This window comes from Cherax quadricarinatus, chromosome 62 (assembly GCF_038502225.1).
Source record: "Cherax quadricarinatus isolate ZL_2023a chromosome 62, ASM3850222v1, whole genome shotgun sequence".
Lineage (NCBI taxonomy): Eukaryota > Metazoa > Arthropoda > Malacostraca > Decapoda > Parastacidae > Cherax > Cherax quadricarinatus.
This window is the reverse complement of record NC_091353.1, coordinates 9,970,021-9,987,958: the sequence shown is the minus strand read 5'-3', so window position 1 is coordinate 9,987,958 and position 17,938 is coordinate 9,970,021. Positions and strand designations below refer to the sequence as shown.

General features: G+C 40.6%; 1 protein-coding gene across 4 annotated transcripts in view; it reads right to left on the bottom strand.

Moving 5' to 3' along the window:
- The window catches only part of Crag (DENN domain-containing protein Crag), a 201,919-nt gene extending 184,933 nt beyond the window's left edge, over window positions 1-16,986 (bottom strand). For 2 of the 4 annotated variants that reach the window (XM_070098409.1, XM_070098410.1), the window contains exons 1-6: window positions 16,809-16,986; window positions 14,010-14,182; window positions 10,372-10,498; window positions 8,178-8,294; window positions 6,178-6,307; window positions 4,361-4,851 (exon numbers count right to left, since the gene is read on the bottom strand). In XM_070098409.1, coding sequence (XP_069954510.1) covers window positions 4,361-4,851; window positions 6,178-6,307; window positions 8,178-8,294; window positions 10,372-10,498; window positions 14,010-14,181 — 1,037 coding nt within the window. In that variant the 5' untranslated portion in view covers window position 14,182; window positions 16,809-16,986. The remainder of the gene's footprint in view (window positions 1-4,360; window positions 4,852-6,177; window positions 6,308-8,177; window positions 8,295-10,371; window positions 10,499-14,009; window positions 14,183-16,808) is intronic. The other 2 variants (XM_070098412.1, XM_070098411.1) reach the window with 1 other exon arrangement.
- Between the last annotated feature and the right edge of the window lie 952 nt (window positions 16,987-17,938).

The window sequence follows — 17,938 nt, the reverse complement described above, 5'->3', positions numbered from 1 at the left end:
GTCCAAGAAAATGCAATCCACCCACCCCTCTCTCTCTTGTCTTACTGCTGTCACCATGTCATAGAACTCGTGTGTGTGTGTGTGTGTGTGTACTCACCTATTTGTGGTTGCAGGGGTCGAGTCATAGCTCCTGGCCCCGCCTCTTCACTGATTGCTACTAGGTCCTCTCTCTCCCTGCTACATGAGCTTTATCATACCTCGCCTGAAAACTATGTATGGTTCCCGCCTCCACTACTTCACTTTCTAGACTATTCCATGACTTGACTACTCTATGACTGAAGAAATACTTCCTAACATCCCTTCGATTCATCTGAGTCTTCAACTTCCAATTGTGACCTCTTGTGTCTGTGTCCCATCTCTGGAACATCCTGTCTTTGTCCACCTTGTCTATTCCGCGCAGTATTTTATATGTCGTTATCATGTCTCCCCTGACTCTCCTGGCCTCCAGTGTCGTCAGGCCGATTTCCCTCAACCTTTCTTCGTAGGACAATCCCCGTAGCTCTGGGACTAGTCTTGTTGCAAACCTTTGCACTTTCTCTAATTTCTTGACGTGCTTGACTAGGTGTGGATTCCAAACTGGTGCTGCATACTCCAGTATGGGCCTGACGTAAATGGTATACAGGGTCTTTAACGACTCCTTACTGAGGTATCGGAACGCTATCCGTAGGTTTGCCAGGCGCCCATATGCTGCAGCAGTTATCTGATTTATGTGCGCCTCAGGAGATATGCTCGGTGTTATACTCACCCCCAGATCTTTTTCCTTGAGTGAGGTTTGCAGTCTTTGGCCATCTAAACTATATTGTGTCTGCGGTCTTCTTTGCCCTTCCCCAATCTTCATGACTTTGCATTTGGCAGGGTTAAACTCAAGGAGCCAGTTGCTGGACCAGGCTTGCAGCCTGTCCAGGTCTCTTTGTAGTCCTGCCTGATCCTCATCTGATTTGATTCTTCTCATTAACTTCACATCATCTGCAAACAAGGACACTTCTGAGTCTATCCCTTCCGTTATGTCGTTCACATATACCAAGAACAGCACAGGTCCTAGGACTGACCCCTGTGGAACCCCGCTTGTCACAAGCGCCCACTCTGACACCTCGTCACGTACCATGACTCGTTGTTGCCTCCCTGTCAGGTATTCTCTGATCCATTGTGTGTGTGTGTGTGTGTGTGTGTGTGTGTGTGTGTGTGTGTGTGTGTGTGTGTGTGTGTGTGTGTGTGTGTGTGTGTGTGTGTGTGTATATGTGTATATATGTGTATATATATGTGTATATATATATATATATATATATATATATATATATATATATATATATATATATATATATATATATATATATATATATATATATATATATATATATATATATATATATATATATATATATATATATATATATATATATATATATATATATATATATATATATATATATATATATATATATATATATATATATATATATATATATATATATATATATATATATATATATATATATATATACCCCTAGACCAAAGATTGTTTTATATGCTAGTAAAATGATAAATTATTTTGTGTGTATATATATCCCGAACTCTGTATTACAAAATTAGTAAACTGCTACTCAAAAAATTACTTTTTTTGTAATAACCAGGCTGTTACTGCTGGCTGCACACAATCCAACATATGAGCCACAGCCCAGCTGGTCAGGTGCTTGTCCAGTGCCTGCTTGAAGACAGCCAGGGGTCTATTGGTAATCCCCCTTATGTATGCTGGGAGGCAGTTGAACAGTCTCAGGCCCCTGACACTTATTGTATTGTCTCTTAACGTGCTAGTGACACCCCTGCTTTTCATTGGGGGATGTTGCATCTTCTCCCGAGTCTTTTGCTTTCGTTGTGAGTGATTTTCGTGTGCAAGTTCGGTACTAGTCCCTCTAGGATTTTCCCGGTGTATATAATCATGTATCTCTCCCGCCTGTGTTCCAGGGAGTACAGGTTCAGGAACTACAAGCGCTCCCAGTAACTGAGGTGTTTTATCTCCGTTCTGCGTGCCGTGAAGGTTCTCTGTGCATTTTTCTAGGTCAGCAATTTCACCTGCCTTGAAAGGTGCTGTTAGTGTGCAGCAATATTCCAGCCTAGAGAGAACAAGTGACTTGAAGAGTGTCATCATGGGCTTGGCATCCCTAGTTTTGAAGGTTCTCATTATCCATCCTGTCATTTTTCTAGTAGATGCGATTGATACAATGTTATGGTACACCATGTGGAAGAACTCTCATAGTACACCATGTGGAAGAACTGTCCTAGTTTACCATGTGGAAGAACTAGCATAGTACACCATGTGGAAGAACTCTCATAGTACACCATGTGGAAGAACTCTCATAGTACACCATGTGGAAGAACTCTCATAGTACACCATGTGAAAGAACTCTCATAGTACACCATGTGGAAGAACTCTCATAGTACACCATGTGGAAGAACTCTCATAGTACACCATATGGAAGAACTCTCATAGTATTTAATTCTGGACGTACTTTTTCAACGGAATTTACAAAAAATTACAGGATATAGAGGAGGTATACAAGACAGCTGACTGTATACAGAAGAGCTTTATTCAAAAGCTGACTGAATGTAAAGGAGCTTTATAAAAGAGCTGACTGTATATACAGGAGCTTTATCCAAGAGCTGACTCTACAGGAGGGCCCTGCTTTACACCACTTCACTTTACAGTGCTTTACCCATTCTTCATTTATTCAAACTTCCTACAATATATTCACTACTCACTATAAGCTAAGAATGAAAATATTTTATGGTAAGTAGTGTGTGTAAAGGAGGGGTGTTAACGTTGCAGTTTTTTAACTGTAGAGTAAGTGCGCCTCTGGCAACACAGTGATGGAGTGAATGATGGTAAAAGTTTCTTTTTTGGGCCACCCTGCCTCGGTGGGAGACAGCCAATGTGTTAATAATAAAAAAAGTAGTGTACTGTATATGCAATTTTTAGGCCTAGCTCTATTGCTCACTTAATATATGATAGTATTATCATGTTATCAGGCTATGTTTCACATAACAGCAGTAGCCCAGAATCTAACCTTCTGTATAAGCAGGGCCCGCTTGTATTTAGATGCACTATATAAGACAACTGACTGTATAACAAGTGACCAAGCAATATGGTTGTATGGAATGAACATTCTTAATAGATTTTCATCATTGCGAGGCAGTACTAAACCCATGAGGGTTGTAGTGCCTGTAGAATGAAGGGTAATTAGGTTTGAGTTGCATAAAATATTACATATTATAATCATGGGAAGCACTAAACCTATAGGATTATACAGAGCCTGTGGGGAGGGGGGGATGGAAGGCATTCAGGCTTAATTTAGGGAGCTGGAGCTCAGATCCAATTCCCTAGATCAAGAGCCCCTCACCAGTGTCAAGAACCTTCCCTTGAGGGGTTTCATAAAATAAAGGAGTTCCAATTTCTTGGATCAAGAGCTCTTCACCTGCATCAGGGCAATCCCTCCAAGACAGCTTTTTGAGAGACTTAATCCCAATATACAATAAAGATCAACACACAAAAATAGAGCCACATAGGAGAGAGGAACTTATTATGACATTTTGGTTTGACTCGGTCCAAGTTGGACAAAAATGTTGTCGCAAGTTTCTCTCTCCTATGTAAGGGTTATTTGTGTACGGTTTCAGTTATAGCATCAGTGGCGGCTCGTCCACAGGAGCTGCAGAGCTGCAGTCCCCCAAGATGCTCACTGCCAGACATATGACTTCATCAACCTTACAGTAAAATAATTTCCAACTGGCAAATGCGTACTGTATATTAAAGGAAAAATCTGTTGTATGTTGTTTGCAATGTATTTATAACTGAATTTTTATTTTTTTTGTTGAAACGAGATAAAAAAAATTATTAAAAATAGAAGCTTGATACGGTACGATAGTACAGTGGACCCCCGGTTAACGATATTTTTTCATTCCAGAAGTATGTTCAGGTGCCAGTACTGACCGAATTTGTTCCCATAAGGAATATTGTGAAGTAGATTAGTCCATTTCAGACCCCCAAACATACACGTACAAACGCACTTACATAAATACACTTACATAATTGGTCGCATTGGGAGGTGATCGTTATGCGGGGGTCCACTGTATAGGTATTACTGTCACTACGAGCCGCTACTGCATAGCATTGTGCCTTTCTTTTTATTAAAGAATATTTTTTTCAACATTCTGGCAGCATCCCACCGTGGCAAGGTGACCTAACAAGAAAAATTCAAGTCTTTCTTTTTAAATTAAGTAATGTACACAGGAGAAGGGGCTACCAACCCGTTGCTCCTGGCATTTTACGTTAGTGGCTTACCGAGGAAGGATTCTTGAAGAAACTCACCTTTCAATGGGTACAGTGTGGGGTCCTGAGTTGGCCATAGTATGAAGATATCTTAAAAATTTGTCAAAAGTATCGAAGAAAGGCCAGCGGGAAAGGATGCATATGCACTTGTTGGTGTGGACTACATTGTGTCTGCCAAAGTGCTCATTCAATTTAAGGGTTTCCCTCTGCTCCTGAGTCAGGGCGCTATGGGGGTATCTCTCATAAAAGGTCACAGCTGCCCCGTAAACTTTTTCCACGGCCTCCGTGTTGCCTTCTCCAGCTGTGACGGTCAGCACGAAGGTGGAGAAGACGGGCTGAGGCTTGATGGCCAGTTCAGGCCATGACTCTAGTGTGGCACCCATGGGAAGGCAGAAGAGTGCCAGGTCAGTGGGGATGGGGAAGCCAGGACGATGGTGAAATGGATAGTAGTCAAGCACACCAGCCATGTAAGCTATGTAGTTTAATCGATTCATAGACTTCTTGTAGCACACATAGATGTCTGACCCAACCTGGAATACAGAAGATTACAGTTGCTAATGTCAATAATACAGAGTAGCTTTAACAAATACTTCAGATGAACTAAAGACACTCATAACAGAGAAACTTCTAATACAATGTTTTGCCCATGGCTTAATAAAGCCCAACCTGGGGTGAAACATTAAAAAGAATTCTCTGCTACTGCTATCTTTATTTCCACTTATCAGTTTTTGCAATTGTCTATCAAATAACTGAGATACATGAATTTCAAAGAAGTGAATCTCTCTAGAAACTTGCACACTATATTTTCATCCATTTAAAAGTCTTAGCATGGACTTAATGGTCTGCCTCCACTAAATAAAGATGACAAACCAGTAACGGACAGAGTTTGCACCCAGAGGGAGCGAGTTGTAAAACTCTAGGGTTCAAACTCCACCTGTTCCATGGTTTGTTTACAATTGTATTTTGATTTCCTTAAGTTAAAGATAACTTCACTTCATGTTTGCAAATTATACATGTATGTATTTCACTTTAGTTAATCACTGTTATTTATTCTCCTTTCTAAACTTGGTAGTATTCAGTCCTTTTGTTATAAATTAAAAAACACTCAGAATAAATTGCATTACAAATATAACCCGCATGTAGGAGAATGACATGACAATGTTTCGGTCCAACTTCGACCATTAACCCCTAAACTATCCAAACATAGATCTAAGGTTACGTGCGTAGTGTTCCAGACGTAGATCTACGTCTGATTTTACATGCTTTATGTAAAAAAAAAGTAGATCTATGATCGGAGTGCTACGCACGTCAACGTAGATCTACATTTGGACGGCTTAAGGGTTAGCTAGTTACGAAATGTCGGCGTAAGTATCATTACCCTATGTGCAGGTTATTTGTGTGTTGTTACAGTCACGGTATTGTGCCTTTTTATTCAAAATAAATTTCAATTATATCCCATTGTTCACCTTTAAATATTCCCTATCCTGCATTTATTATTGTACATATTTTGAAAGAAATCACAATACAACGCTGACCACAGATATGTAAAAATACCAGAGTGAAAATAGGAAATAAAACCTGAGTGCTTTCATGTGCTTCTACACACACATTTTCAGGAGAATAGGAAGAAGAGGCAAGAGAAGCACATTTTAAATGTTATACAGAGAGGTGACACCTCACTCAGAGAAGGTGACAGACCATCCAATGAGGTGCTACCTAACTCAGTAAAGTAAGGGCCTGATACCTGCATACATTTCTCCAGTATAACACCTGACACATACATTGCAAAACCCTAATCCTTTGTGCAGTTGAAAATTGCATGCAGATTAACAAGAGGACAACTATGCCATACTGACCATAGTTCCTTTATTGAGGTTGCGGTCAATAGTGCAGTACGAGTGAGGTGCTTGGTCGCCCCGGTTAGTCATGACAACACACACATCAGACACCACCAGTTCATTGCACGCTGCGTTGTCACTTGCCCGTCTGTGCGAAGTGAGATGATTATTCAACAATGATATATGTGCTTGAGGGGCACTGTGTCCTGAGATGATAAACTCTTGCCACAGACAACTAAGAGTGCAACAATATATATCAAACCAAAAGCTCTTTAAAAGTAATGTAAGCATAATGTTCCATTACGGTGGCATTCACACCTACATTCAAAAAGTTAGCCAAGATTGTCACTGAAAATTTCCTTGTTGTATCAATGATGCTGACTAACCTTTAATGAAAAATTTAATTCTGACTTTACACTTCAATGAAAAATTTAATTCTGACCTCACGCTTCAATGAAAAATTTAATTCTGACCTTACGCTTCAATGAAAAATTTAATTCTGACTTTACACCTTAATGAAAAACTTAATTCTGACCTTACACCTTAATGGCTACAGAAATAAACCTCCAGAATTATAGCTATGCACTATATTCTTGGATTAAGATACTATCATCAACTCTGATCAGTGTAAAGTGAAAAGCTATTTCTACAAAATATTGAAACACAGGTAAAAACAGATGTATATATTTTTGTCAGACAGAGATGGTTTGACTTTATGCTGGTTTGACTTTACAATGGTTCAACTTTATGCTGGTTTGACTTTACGATGGTTCGACTTTACGCTGGTTCGACTTTACGATGATTCGACTTTACGATGGTTCGACTTTACGATGGTTTGACTTTACGATGGTTTGACTTTACGATGGTTCGACTTACAATGGTTCGACTTTACGATGGTTTGACTTTACGATGGTTTGACTTTACGATGGTTCGACTTACAATGGTTCATCTTACAATGGTTCAACTTACGATGGTTCAATTTTACAATGGTTCAACTTTATGATGGTTTGACTTTACGATGGTTCGACTTTACGATGGTTCGACTTTACGATGGTTTGACTCTATGATGGTTCAACTTTACGATGGTTCGACTCTAAGATGGTTCAACTTTACAACGGTTCAACTTTATGATGGTTTGACTTACAACGGTTCGACTTTACGATGGTTCAACTTTACGATGGTTCGACTTATTATGGTTCAACTTACGGTGGTTCAACTTACGATGGTTCAACTTAGGATGGTTCAACTTACAAAGGTTCGACTTATGATGGTTCAACTTTACAATGGTTCGACTTTTTGATGGTTCGACTTACAATGGTTCGACTTACGATGGTTCAACTTACGATGGTTCAACTTACGATGGTTCAACTTACGATGGTTCAACTTACGATGGTTCAACTTACGATGATTCAACTTACGATGGTTCAACTTATGATGATTCAACTTTACAATGGTGCAAAAGTACTTTGGAGATGAAACTTAAGATAATTACCCAACATGAAGATGGAAAGTCCATAACTTATATTCTTTTATTTACTTTTCAATGCTGATATTAGTTACATTAATTATTTGTTTATTTATTTATTCAGTGACAGTAATTATTTACTTATTATTTAGCATATCATAATCACATTCAACTTACAATATTTTTGACTTACATTTTTGACTGATGATGGATTTGTCGGAATGTAACCCCCACCGTAAGTCAATTAGCACCTGTACATGTATACACATACAGACTTGCATATGACCTGGATGGCAGGGAGTGGCCAAGATTTTTTTTTTTTAATAGCCCTTAAACTGTCCAAACGTAGATCTACGTTTTTTTTTACACTCTTTCAAATGGGGAAAATCAAGGTCGGAGCGCTACGCATGTGAACGTAGATCTACTTTTGGACAGTTTAAGCATTAACACATGGCCTATTTCCCACCAAGGTAGGGTGACACCCCCCCAAAAACAAAAAACTTTCATCATCGCTCACTCCATCACTGTCTTGCCAGAGATATCCCCATAATACCTGTAAGTCATGTACGTAGTTTGGCCGGAAGGGTTGATATTTGCACTGCGTCCCCCATGTGTAAACTCCACAACCTGTGAGTCTGCCATTACACGTTCCCGGCCCTCATACAACACACTGAAAAATGAAGGCAGTGGTATTTAAAACAATTTAAACCAAAATACAGTAGTACTTCAAATTTCAAACAGCTCCCAACTATAACAATTATGTAAGTGTATTTTTGTAAGTGCTTTTATAAGTGTATTTTTGGGGGTCTGAAATGGACTAATCTAATTTACATTATTCCTTATGGGAACAAATTAGTTCAGTAATGGCACTCGAACAGTCTTCTGGAACGAATTTCAGCTGAAATTCGAAGTACCACTGTACTATTTTTTTTTTCCAACAAATAGGCTGTCTCCCACCAGGGTAGGATGACCCAAAAAAGAAGAAACACTGTCATCATCATTCACCCCAAAACAGCAGAGTGCACTCCTCAAATTTTCATAATTAAGAATATTACATTACGAGTTATCCAGACTTCATAGGTAATAAAACAGTGCATGCACTGTTTTGTTACTTATCAAACTTCTGGCTGCCAACAGCAACAGCCTGGTTAAACAGGAAAGCAACAAAAGAGCTTGGCCTCAAGCCAGGCTTAGAAGGCAGAAACAATCCTCAAATCCTGTCAATGGTCCATCATAAGTACGTACGTATATGCATATTACATGACTGGTCAAACTCAAGTCACCATTTCCCTCCAGGAACGTAGCAACATCAAGATGAATCAGTAAGCAAAACAAAAAACATTATTATCACATAAAGAACACAAAAGCACAGTACCATAACTGGAACAACACACAAACAACTTGCACGTAGGAGAAAGAAATTTTACGACAACTTTTTGGTCCAACTCGGACCATTAACTATTTACACTAACACACGAAGGTAATGGAGCCGGTACATATGAGAAGAGGGGAGATATTATAATTATGGGGGAGCTCTAAACCTGTAGGATTATAGAGCGCATGTGGGGGGGAGAAAGAAGGTATTCAGGCTTAATTCGGGGAACTGGAGCACAGATCCAATTCCCTAGATCAAGAGCCCCTCACCAGTGTCAAGGAACCTCCCTTGCGAGGAGAAGAGGGCAGCGATGGCTTTCTTGCCTTCATGTTTTAGTGTGACTAGTTGAATCGAAATGTCATCTTAAGGATTCTTTCTATGTTCTGGTTGTTTGTGTATTTAGTACATGTATTACAAAGAAAAGATACAATGAGGATTCTGGTGAAAAAGATAACAAGAGTATCATTTCCATGCATGCTAATCACTGTTGATTTAAACAGGCTCCTCTTTCTTTAAGATCACGTAATCCTACAGCCATCGTGTGCCTACCAGGCACAAGATGAGTGTGCCTGACACTGGGATTGAATCACGGACACTCAGTGTCTGTGGTTCAATCCCCAGCTGGGTGGAAACATTGGGCGTGTTTCCTTACACCTGCTGTCCCCGTTCACCCAGCAAGCAAGTAGGTACCTGGGAATTTGTCGACTGGTGTGGGGTGGCATCCTGGGGGACAATACTGAAGGACCACAATGGAAATAAGACAAACAGTCCTTGATGACATGCCGACTTCTTTCTTTCTTTCAACATACCAGCCGTATCCCACCGAGGCAGGGTGGCCCAAAAGAAAAAACTAAAGTTTCTCTTTTTAAATTTAGTAATATATACAGGAGAAGGGGTTACTAGCCCCTTGCTCCCGGCATTTTAGTCGCCTCTTACAACACGCATGGCTTACGGAGGAAGAATTCTGTTCCACTTCCCCATGGAGGTGACATGCCGACTGTCTTGGGTTAATCCAGGTGACTAATCCTCCAGGGATAATTATTATTATTATTACAGTAATAGATAAGCACTAAACCCACAAGGGTCATATGGCACTTAAATCCAGGGTTAAAAAATTCAAATAAAACCTTATCTTACTGCTGTTTATCTTGTACAGACTCTAAAGAACAAAAAGGCACAATGCTGTGACTGGAACAACACACAAATAACCTACACACAGGAGAGAGAGAAGTTTATGATGACATTTTGCCCAACTTGGACCATTTACAAAGTGTAACTTTGTAAATGGTCCAAGTCGAACTGAAGTCATCATAAGCTTCTCTCTCCTATGTGCGGGTTATTTGTGTGTTGTACAGCCTCTCATACAGCTTACCCTATGTCCACCAGAGGCTGTTTGTCACGCCCTCTTCTGTAACAGAGGAACATCTCCGGGGCACGTAAAGCTCCATGATTGAGGTTCGCCAGCAGACCACTTGGTGTTAACTCTATACACGTGTATCCTATAAAAGAATAGAGTGCATTAACATTTTAAAGTCTAACAAAACGATGTCAATAAAACAGCATAAAGGATTCTATTTCAACATCGCCAGCACCAAGTTGCAATAAACTACAATAAAAAAAGATACAAGGAAATCTTGCTATAATGCTGCATTTTAAAAAATCCAGCAATTCCTTAGCAAAGAATTACCGTAAATCTTTCCAAACCATAGACAGCTACTGCGAATAAACTCTGCATGTTATATTATCACTTGCACTACCTGACTGCTGTAGCAATCTGTGGTTTGGAAAGACTTACAAATCCTCCTCCTTTAAAGAATTATGGCGAGTGCAAGAAGTATTGAGCCTCTGGCACTCTGTATAAGTTGTATCACGTACAGTGGAACCTCTACTTGCGAGTTTAATCCGTTCCATGACCTTGCTCACAACTGAATTTGCTCATTTGAAGAATCAATTTTCCTAATTTAAATTAATTGAAATGCAATTAATCCGTTCCAGTGGAATTCTGTACTTCAATAATTTTGCTAATATCAACTCTAGGGCTTATTTATCTATCACAGTTCATCTATTATGACATAACAAACAATATAAATAACATAGAAACCTGATATATACTCTAGAATGAATAAAATATTTCATTATATATGTGGCAGCGGCGGCGGCCGACGAGAGTTTGTCTGGAGACAGGACAAAATACTCCTTGAATATTTTGCTATCAACTGTAAGGCTTATTCATCTATCAAAGTTCATCTAATATGAAATAATAAACAATATAAATAACATAGAAACCTGATATATACCCCAGAATGCATAAATTATGTCATAATGTAACAGGTAGAGGCGGCCACAACCTCTCCCTCTTTGTTGTGGTAAACACTGCCATCTAGTGAGGGCCTTTTGAAGTCGTCTATTATTATAATTATTATTATAGTACATTATTATATATGTAGTATTATTATTATATGTATTATTATTCCTCCATGGGGAAGTGGAACAGAATTCTTCCTCCGTAAGCCATGCGTGTTGTAAGAGGCGACTAAAATGCCAGGAGCAAGGGTCTAGTAACCCCTTCTCCTGTATATATTACTAAATTTAAAAGGAGAAGCTTTTGTTTTTCCTTTTGGGCCACCCCGCCTCGGTGGGATACGGCCGGTGTGTTGAAAGAAAGAAAGAAGATGTATTATTATTATACATACAGTGGTCCCTCAATAATCGTCCAGCGTGAAAGTCGTCCATTTCGGAAATAGTCCCGTTATTTCGTCTAAACATTGGCTCGCAAATGGTACGTTAATTCGCTAATCGTCTTTCATACGGGACACGTACTCACGGCTCTGAGCAGCCTCGGCATCCCTTCCCAGCCAGTGTACCATTGTTTACCAGTGAGCGACGGTCTCCTCACGTGTTCATACGAAATATTTCATAATACAGTGGACCCCCGGTTAACGATATTTTTTCACTCCAGAAGTATGTTCAGGTGCCAGCACTGACCGAATTTGTTCCCATAAGGAATATTGTGAAGTAGATTAGTCCATTTCAGACCCCCAAACATACACGTACAAACGCACTTACATAAATACACTTACATAATTGGTCGCATTCGGAGGTGATTGTTATGCGGGGGTCCACTGTATTCCATTCATTTTAGTGCTTGCAAGTGCTAAATAAGCTACCATGGCTCCAAAGAAAGCTCCTAGTGCCAAGCCTTTGGTAAAGAAGGTGAGAAATACAACTGAATTTAAGAAAAACATCACTGAACAATATGAATGTGGCGTACGTGTGGCCGAACTGGCCAGGATGTATAACAAACCCCATACAACCATATCTTCCATTGTGGCAAAGAAAAAGGAAATCAAGGAAGCTGTTGTTGCTTGGAGAAAATTGTGGCCAGATTGTGTCCACAAGAGGGATTTTGAAGGGTTTGTGGCTGACCCTGATGAGCCTATATGAGTTGTGAAATCTATTGTGGCATTGGGGAGTTCCATGGGGTTGAATGTGAGTTTGGAGGATGTGGAAGAGTTGGTGGAGGACCACAACGAAGAGCTAACCACTGAGGAGCTGCAAGAGCTTCAGCAGGAAGAGCAACAGATTGCAGCTCAGAATCTTGCTGCAGAGGAGGAGGAAGAGAGATGGAAGAAGGTGCCTTTTTCAGAAATTAAGGAGATTTTTGAAATATGGGGTAAGATGGAAAGATTTATGGAGAAACATCACCCTGAGAAGGATGTTGCAAGCCATATCGGCAACTTGTACAGTGACAGGGTCTTGGCCCATTTTAGGGAAGTTTTAAAGAGACACCAGAAACAGAGCTCTCTGGACAGTTTTTTTGCGAGACAGGACTCCAGTGACTCTCAAGCTGGTCCTAGTGGCATTAAGAAACAGAGAAGAGAAGTAACCCCAGAAAAGTACTTGGTACCTGAGGTGTTGATGGAAGGGGATTCCCCTTCCAAACAGTAATTCAATCTGTCTCCTTCTCCAGTCTTCCATACACTAAGAAGAATCGCCAATAAAGGTAAGTGTTATGCTGTTAATGTTTCATTCATCATGTGCCATTGTTTTGTTTATGTACTACATCTATATTTCATGTAAAAAAAATTTTGTTTTAATACTTCTGGGTGTCAGGAACAGATTAATTGTATTTACATTATTTCTTATGGGGAAAATTGATTCGAAAATTGTCTATTTCAATAATAGTCCCACTTCCAGGAACGGATTATGGACGATAATTGAGGGACCACTGTATTATTATTATTATTATTATTACATTAAGAAGCATCTTTCCATCATACATTGCCCAAGTTTCAATAAGATAGTCCAACAAACAAATGAAATACAGTTCCCTAGATCAAGAACAAGAGCCCCTCACCAGCGTCAAGGCACCTGCCTTGAGGTCTGCTCGCTTATGGAAAGTTTGCTCGCGTATGGGAGCAAAAAATTGACCCATCGACTGCTCGTATTTGGAAAAACTCAAACATGGATGCGCTCGCAAGTACTTGTAAAAATAAAGATTATTATTATTATTGTGTTGAACGCCTGACACAGTTTCGATACTTCATAAAATACAAAAGTGAAAGGGTCAAAAATTGCAGGGTAATTTTAACTTTTGCTCTAGAACTTTCAGAGGTAAGGAAGACCATGTTAAACTTGGGATTCTTAATCACCTAATGAATACAAATCATACAAATTCAAAAACAGCTGGTGGTGGTCACTGAAAGTTCACAAGCGCACTCAGTTCCCACACTGTCTCCACCCTCAGTACGGGTGGAGACATTAAGACGTGTTTCCTTAAGACACCTGCTGTCCCTGTTCATCAAGCAGAAAATAGGTACCTGGTTGTTAGTGGACTAGTGTGAGTGGCATCCTGGGGGACAAGATTGAAGGACCACAATGGAAATAAGACAGACAGTCCTTGATGATGCACTGCCTCTCCTGAGTCATCCTGGGTGGCTAACCCTTCGGGGTTAAAAATCCAAACAAAATCATATCTTAAAGCAAGACAAAAAAAAACTTCGGATTTACCATCTGGCACAATTTCTCCTAGAGAGCGGTTGATGACAGAAATATCAGTGATGGGTGGAAGATTGTGTGTGGATTTGAGCGTGGCACCATCACATGAGAAGTCTGCGAGTGGCAGTAGCTTGGATGGCAGTCCTGCCACCACAAAATATTCTGCCACACGGCGCTCTTCCATTCTGAAAGGCAATAAAACATTTAGTAGAATCCGTTAATATTAAAGATTTATTTATTTACCTATTGCAGCACGAGACAATGTTTGTAACAGAGAAGGGTAACATTTAACTGTTCACACAAAGAGTCCATAGTTATGAAGAGTATTTTGGGCAAGTTAAAGACAAATTTAAGACTACAGTAGCAATAACTATTAACTGCTTATACAGGATCATAAACAGTGTGTACTGGATATGCATTTTTTAAGGCTTAGCTCTATTGCTCACTCAATATATGATACTGTGAACCTGTTATGAGGCTTTTATATGCATTTGAAATTAAAAAAAAAAATAAAGGCCATGTATCAATTTACAGTGATTTCTGATTTACAGCAATAGCTGTTGTAAGAGCAGGACCCCACAGTAGCCCGGAACCTAACCTCCTGCTGCGTAAGTGGTGCCCGCCTGTATATTACAATATTAAGGGCATATAAACAATAAATTCAATCATTACAAGGAGATGGACATTATACCACAGTAGTTAATCTATCCTTACATATATTATCTCTCACACTCCTCTATCCTCACAACTCTGTCATCCATCCACTTAAACACCTCACTCATTCACTCACTCAAACTTTGCTACTCTTAACTAAATCATCTGAAAATATAAGCAAAAATATATCATCCCCCCACCCCAAAAAAAAAAAAAAATTAAGTTTCTCAAAATCTCATCACAATACAGAGGTCATCTAGCTGGTAATGTGCTTAATTTTAATATCATGTCTGTTTCTACAGGGGAATAAGTCACTTTGTCTGACCTTTTTTTATTAGCACATTGACTGTTACCCACCAAGGCAGAGTGACCCAAAAAAGAAGAAACACTTTCACCATCGTGGTGCCCCCTGGTCTGGTGGCTAAAGCTCTCACTTCACACACTGAGTGTCAGGGGTTCGATTCCTGGCAAGTGTAGAAACATTGGACGTGTTTCCTTACATCAGTTGTCTATGTTCACCCATGAGTATAATAGGTACCTGGGTGTTAGTGGACTGGTGTGGGTCGCATCTTGGGTGTTAGTGGACTGGTGTGGGTCGCATCCTGGGTGTTAGTGGACTGGTGTGGGTCGCATCCTGGGTGTTAGTGGACTGGTGTGGGTCGCATCCTGGGGCAAAATTGACCTAATTTGTGGGAAATGCTCAGCATAACAAGTGACTTTCTATATAGTAGTATGTCACTGATGTCAACTATGGTCTGTACACCTTGTACATGTACTGGTAGTAAATAAAGTTATTATTATATTATTATTATTATCATTCACTCCATCACTGTCTCGCCTGAGGTGCACTTACACTACAGTTATAAAACTGCAACATTAACACCACTCCTTCAGAGTGCAGACACTGCACTTCCCATCTCCAGGACTCAAGTCCGGCCTGCCGGTTCCACTGAATCCCTTCATAAGTATTACCCTGCTCACACTCCAACAGCACGTTCCCTTCATAAGTATTACCCTGCTCACACTCCAACAGCACGTTAAGTCATAAAAATCATTTGTCTCCATTCACTCCTAACACACACATGCACGCCTACTGGGTTATGGTGAGTGATTTATACTATGTATTATTATTGTATTTATGTATACCTGTGCTTAAATAAACTTACTTGGGATAACCCAAAAAAGAGTCAAACAATTTGACTTAATTCCACCATAGGCCTTGTCAACTTAACCTAGCAAGTATGTACGTGGAAAAAAAAAATTATTTCCTTGCAAGACTTAACAATGTGTGGTTCATATATTATACAATATACTTACCTACAGCAACATTAGTACAATTATCATACATAGTTTAATATGTCTGTAAATCATCCACCAGGATAACCCAAAAAAAGTAAAATGTGACTTATTTCCACTGTAGGCCTAGTCAACTTAGCCTAATAAGTATGTAAGTTTATTTAGGTACAGGACACATAAGTACAATTATCATACACAGAAACATATATGTTAATTACCCTGGATAACCAAAAAATGGTCAGCCCAAGTGACATACCTCCACTGTAGCTCTAGTCAACTTAATATTTAGGTATATTTAGGTCCAGGTAGTCATATGTACAATAACTATACACGTGAACATACATATATATCCCCGTATATAATAACCCAATAAAAAGGTCAGTCCAAGTGACGGATTTCGGAGGTAGGCCTAGTCAACCTAGTCTAATAAGTATGGAGGTATATTTAGGCCTAGGTAAACATGCGTATAATTATCATACACGGGAACATACATACATATCCCCGTGTATAATAACCCAAGACAAAGGTCAGTTCTGGTGACTTACTGCCACTGGGGACCTTATAATACCCCATAACCCCCTACCACCCCCCATAAACCCCTACCAGGTAAGGGTAAAACCCCACCGCTACCCCACACACCCCACCACCCCCATAATAACCCCATTACACAACCTGTCCAGCAATATCAACCTCAATCACCAATAACCCACCTGTCGAAAAAAGTCAATATGATACAAAAACAAACCCCTGATAGAGCCCTAACAACCCTAACCGAACCCCAACCACCCTGAACCCCGCCCTGAACCCCCTCCCGGAGGTTCACTCACCACCCCACCATACACAATATACACCAAAACTCACCTTAAAACTTAAAACTCACGACATAACTGGTGAGAGTGGCGGCAGCTCCGTCACACACACTGATGGCTCGCTTACACTCCAGAACCTCAGTGATGGGTCGCTTACACTCCAGAGCCTCAGTGATGGGTCGCTTACACTCCAAAACCTCAGTGATGGGTCGCTTACACTCCAGAACCTCAGTGATGGGTCGCTTACACTCCAGAACCTCAGCGATGGGTCGCTTACACTCCAAAACCTCAGTGATGGGTCGCTTACACTCCAGAACCTCAGTGATGGGTCGCTTACACTCCAGAACCTCAGTGATGGGTCGCTTACACTCCAAAACCTCAGTGATGGGTCGCTTACACTCCAGAACCTCAGTGATGGGTCGCTTACACTCCAGAACCTCAGTGATGGGTCGCTTACACTCCAGAACCTCAGTGATGGGTCGCTTACACTCCAGAACCTCAGTGATGGGTCGCTTACACTCCAGAACCTCAGTGATGGGTCGCTTACACTCCAGAACCTCAGTGATGGGTCGCTTACACTCCAGAACCTCAGTGATGGGTCGCTTACACTCCAGAACCTCAGTGATGGGTCGCTTACACTCCAGAACCTCAGTGATGGGTCGCTTACACTCCAGAACCTCAGTGATGGGCTCAGTGATGGGTCGCTTACACTCCAGAACCTCAGTGATGGATCACTTACACTCCAGAACCTCAGTGATGGGTCGCTTACACTCCAGAACCTCAGTGATGGGTCGCTTACACTCCAGAACCTCAGTGATGGCTCGCTTACACTCCAGAACCTCAGTGATGGGTCGCTTACACTCCAGAACCTCAGTGATGGGTTGCTTACACTCCAGAACCTCAGTGATAGGTCGCTTACACTCCAGAACCTCAGTGATGGGTCGCTTACACTCCAGAACCTCAGTGATGGCTCGCTTACACTCCAGAACCTCAGTGATGGGTCGCTTACACTCCAGAACCTCAGTGATGGCTCGCTTACACTCCAGAACCTCAGTGATGGGTCGCTTACACTCCAGAACCTCAGTGATGGGTCGCTTACACTCCAGAACCTCAGTGATGGGTTGCTTACACTCCAGAACCTCAGTGATGGGTCGCTTACACTCCAGAACCTCAGTGATGGGT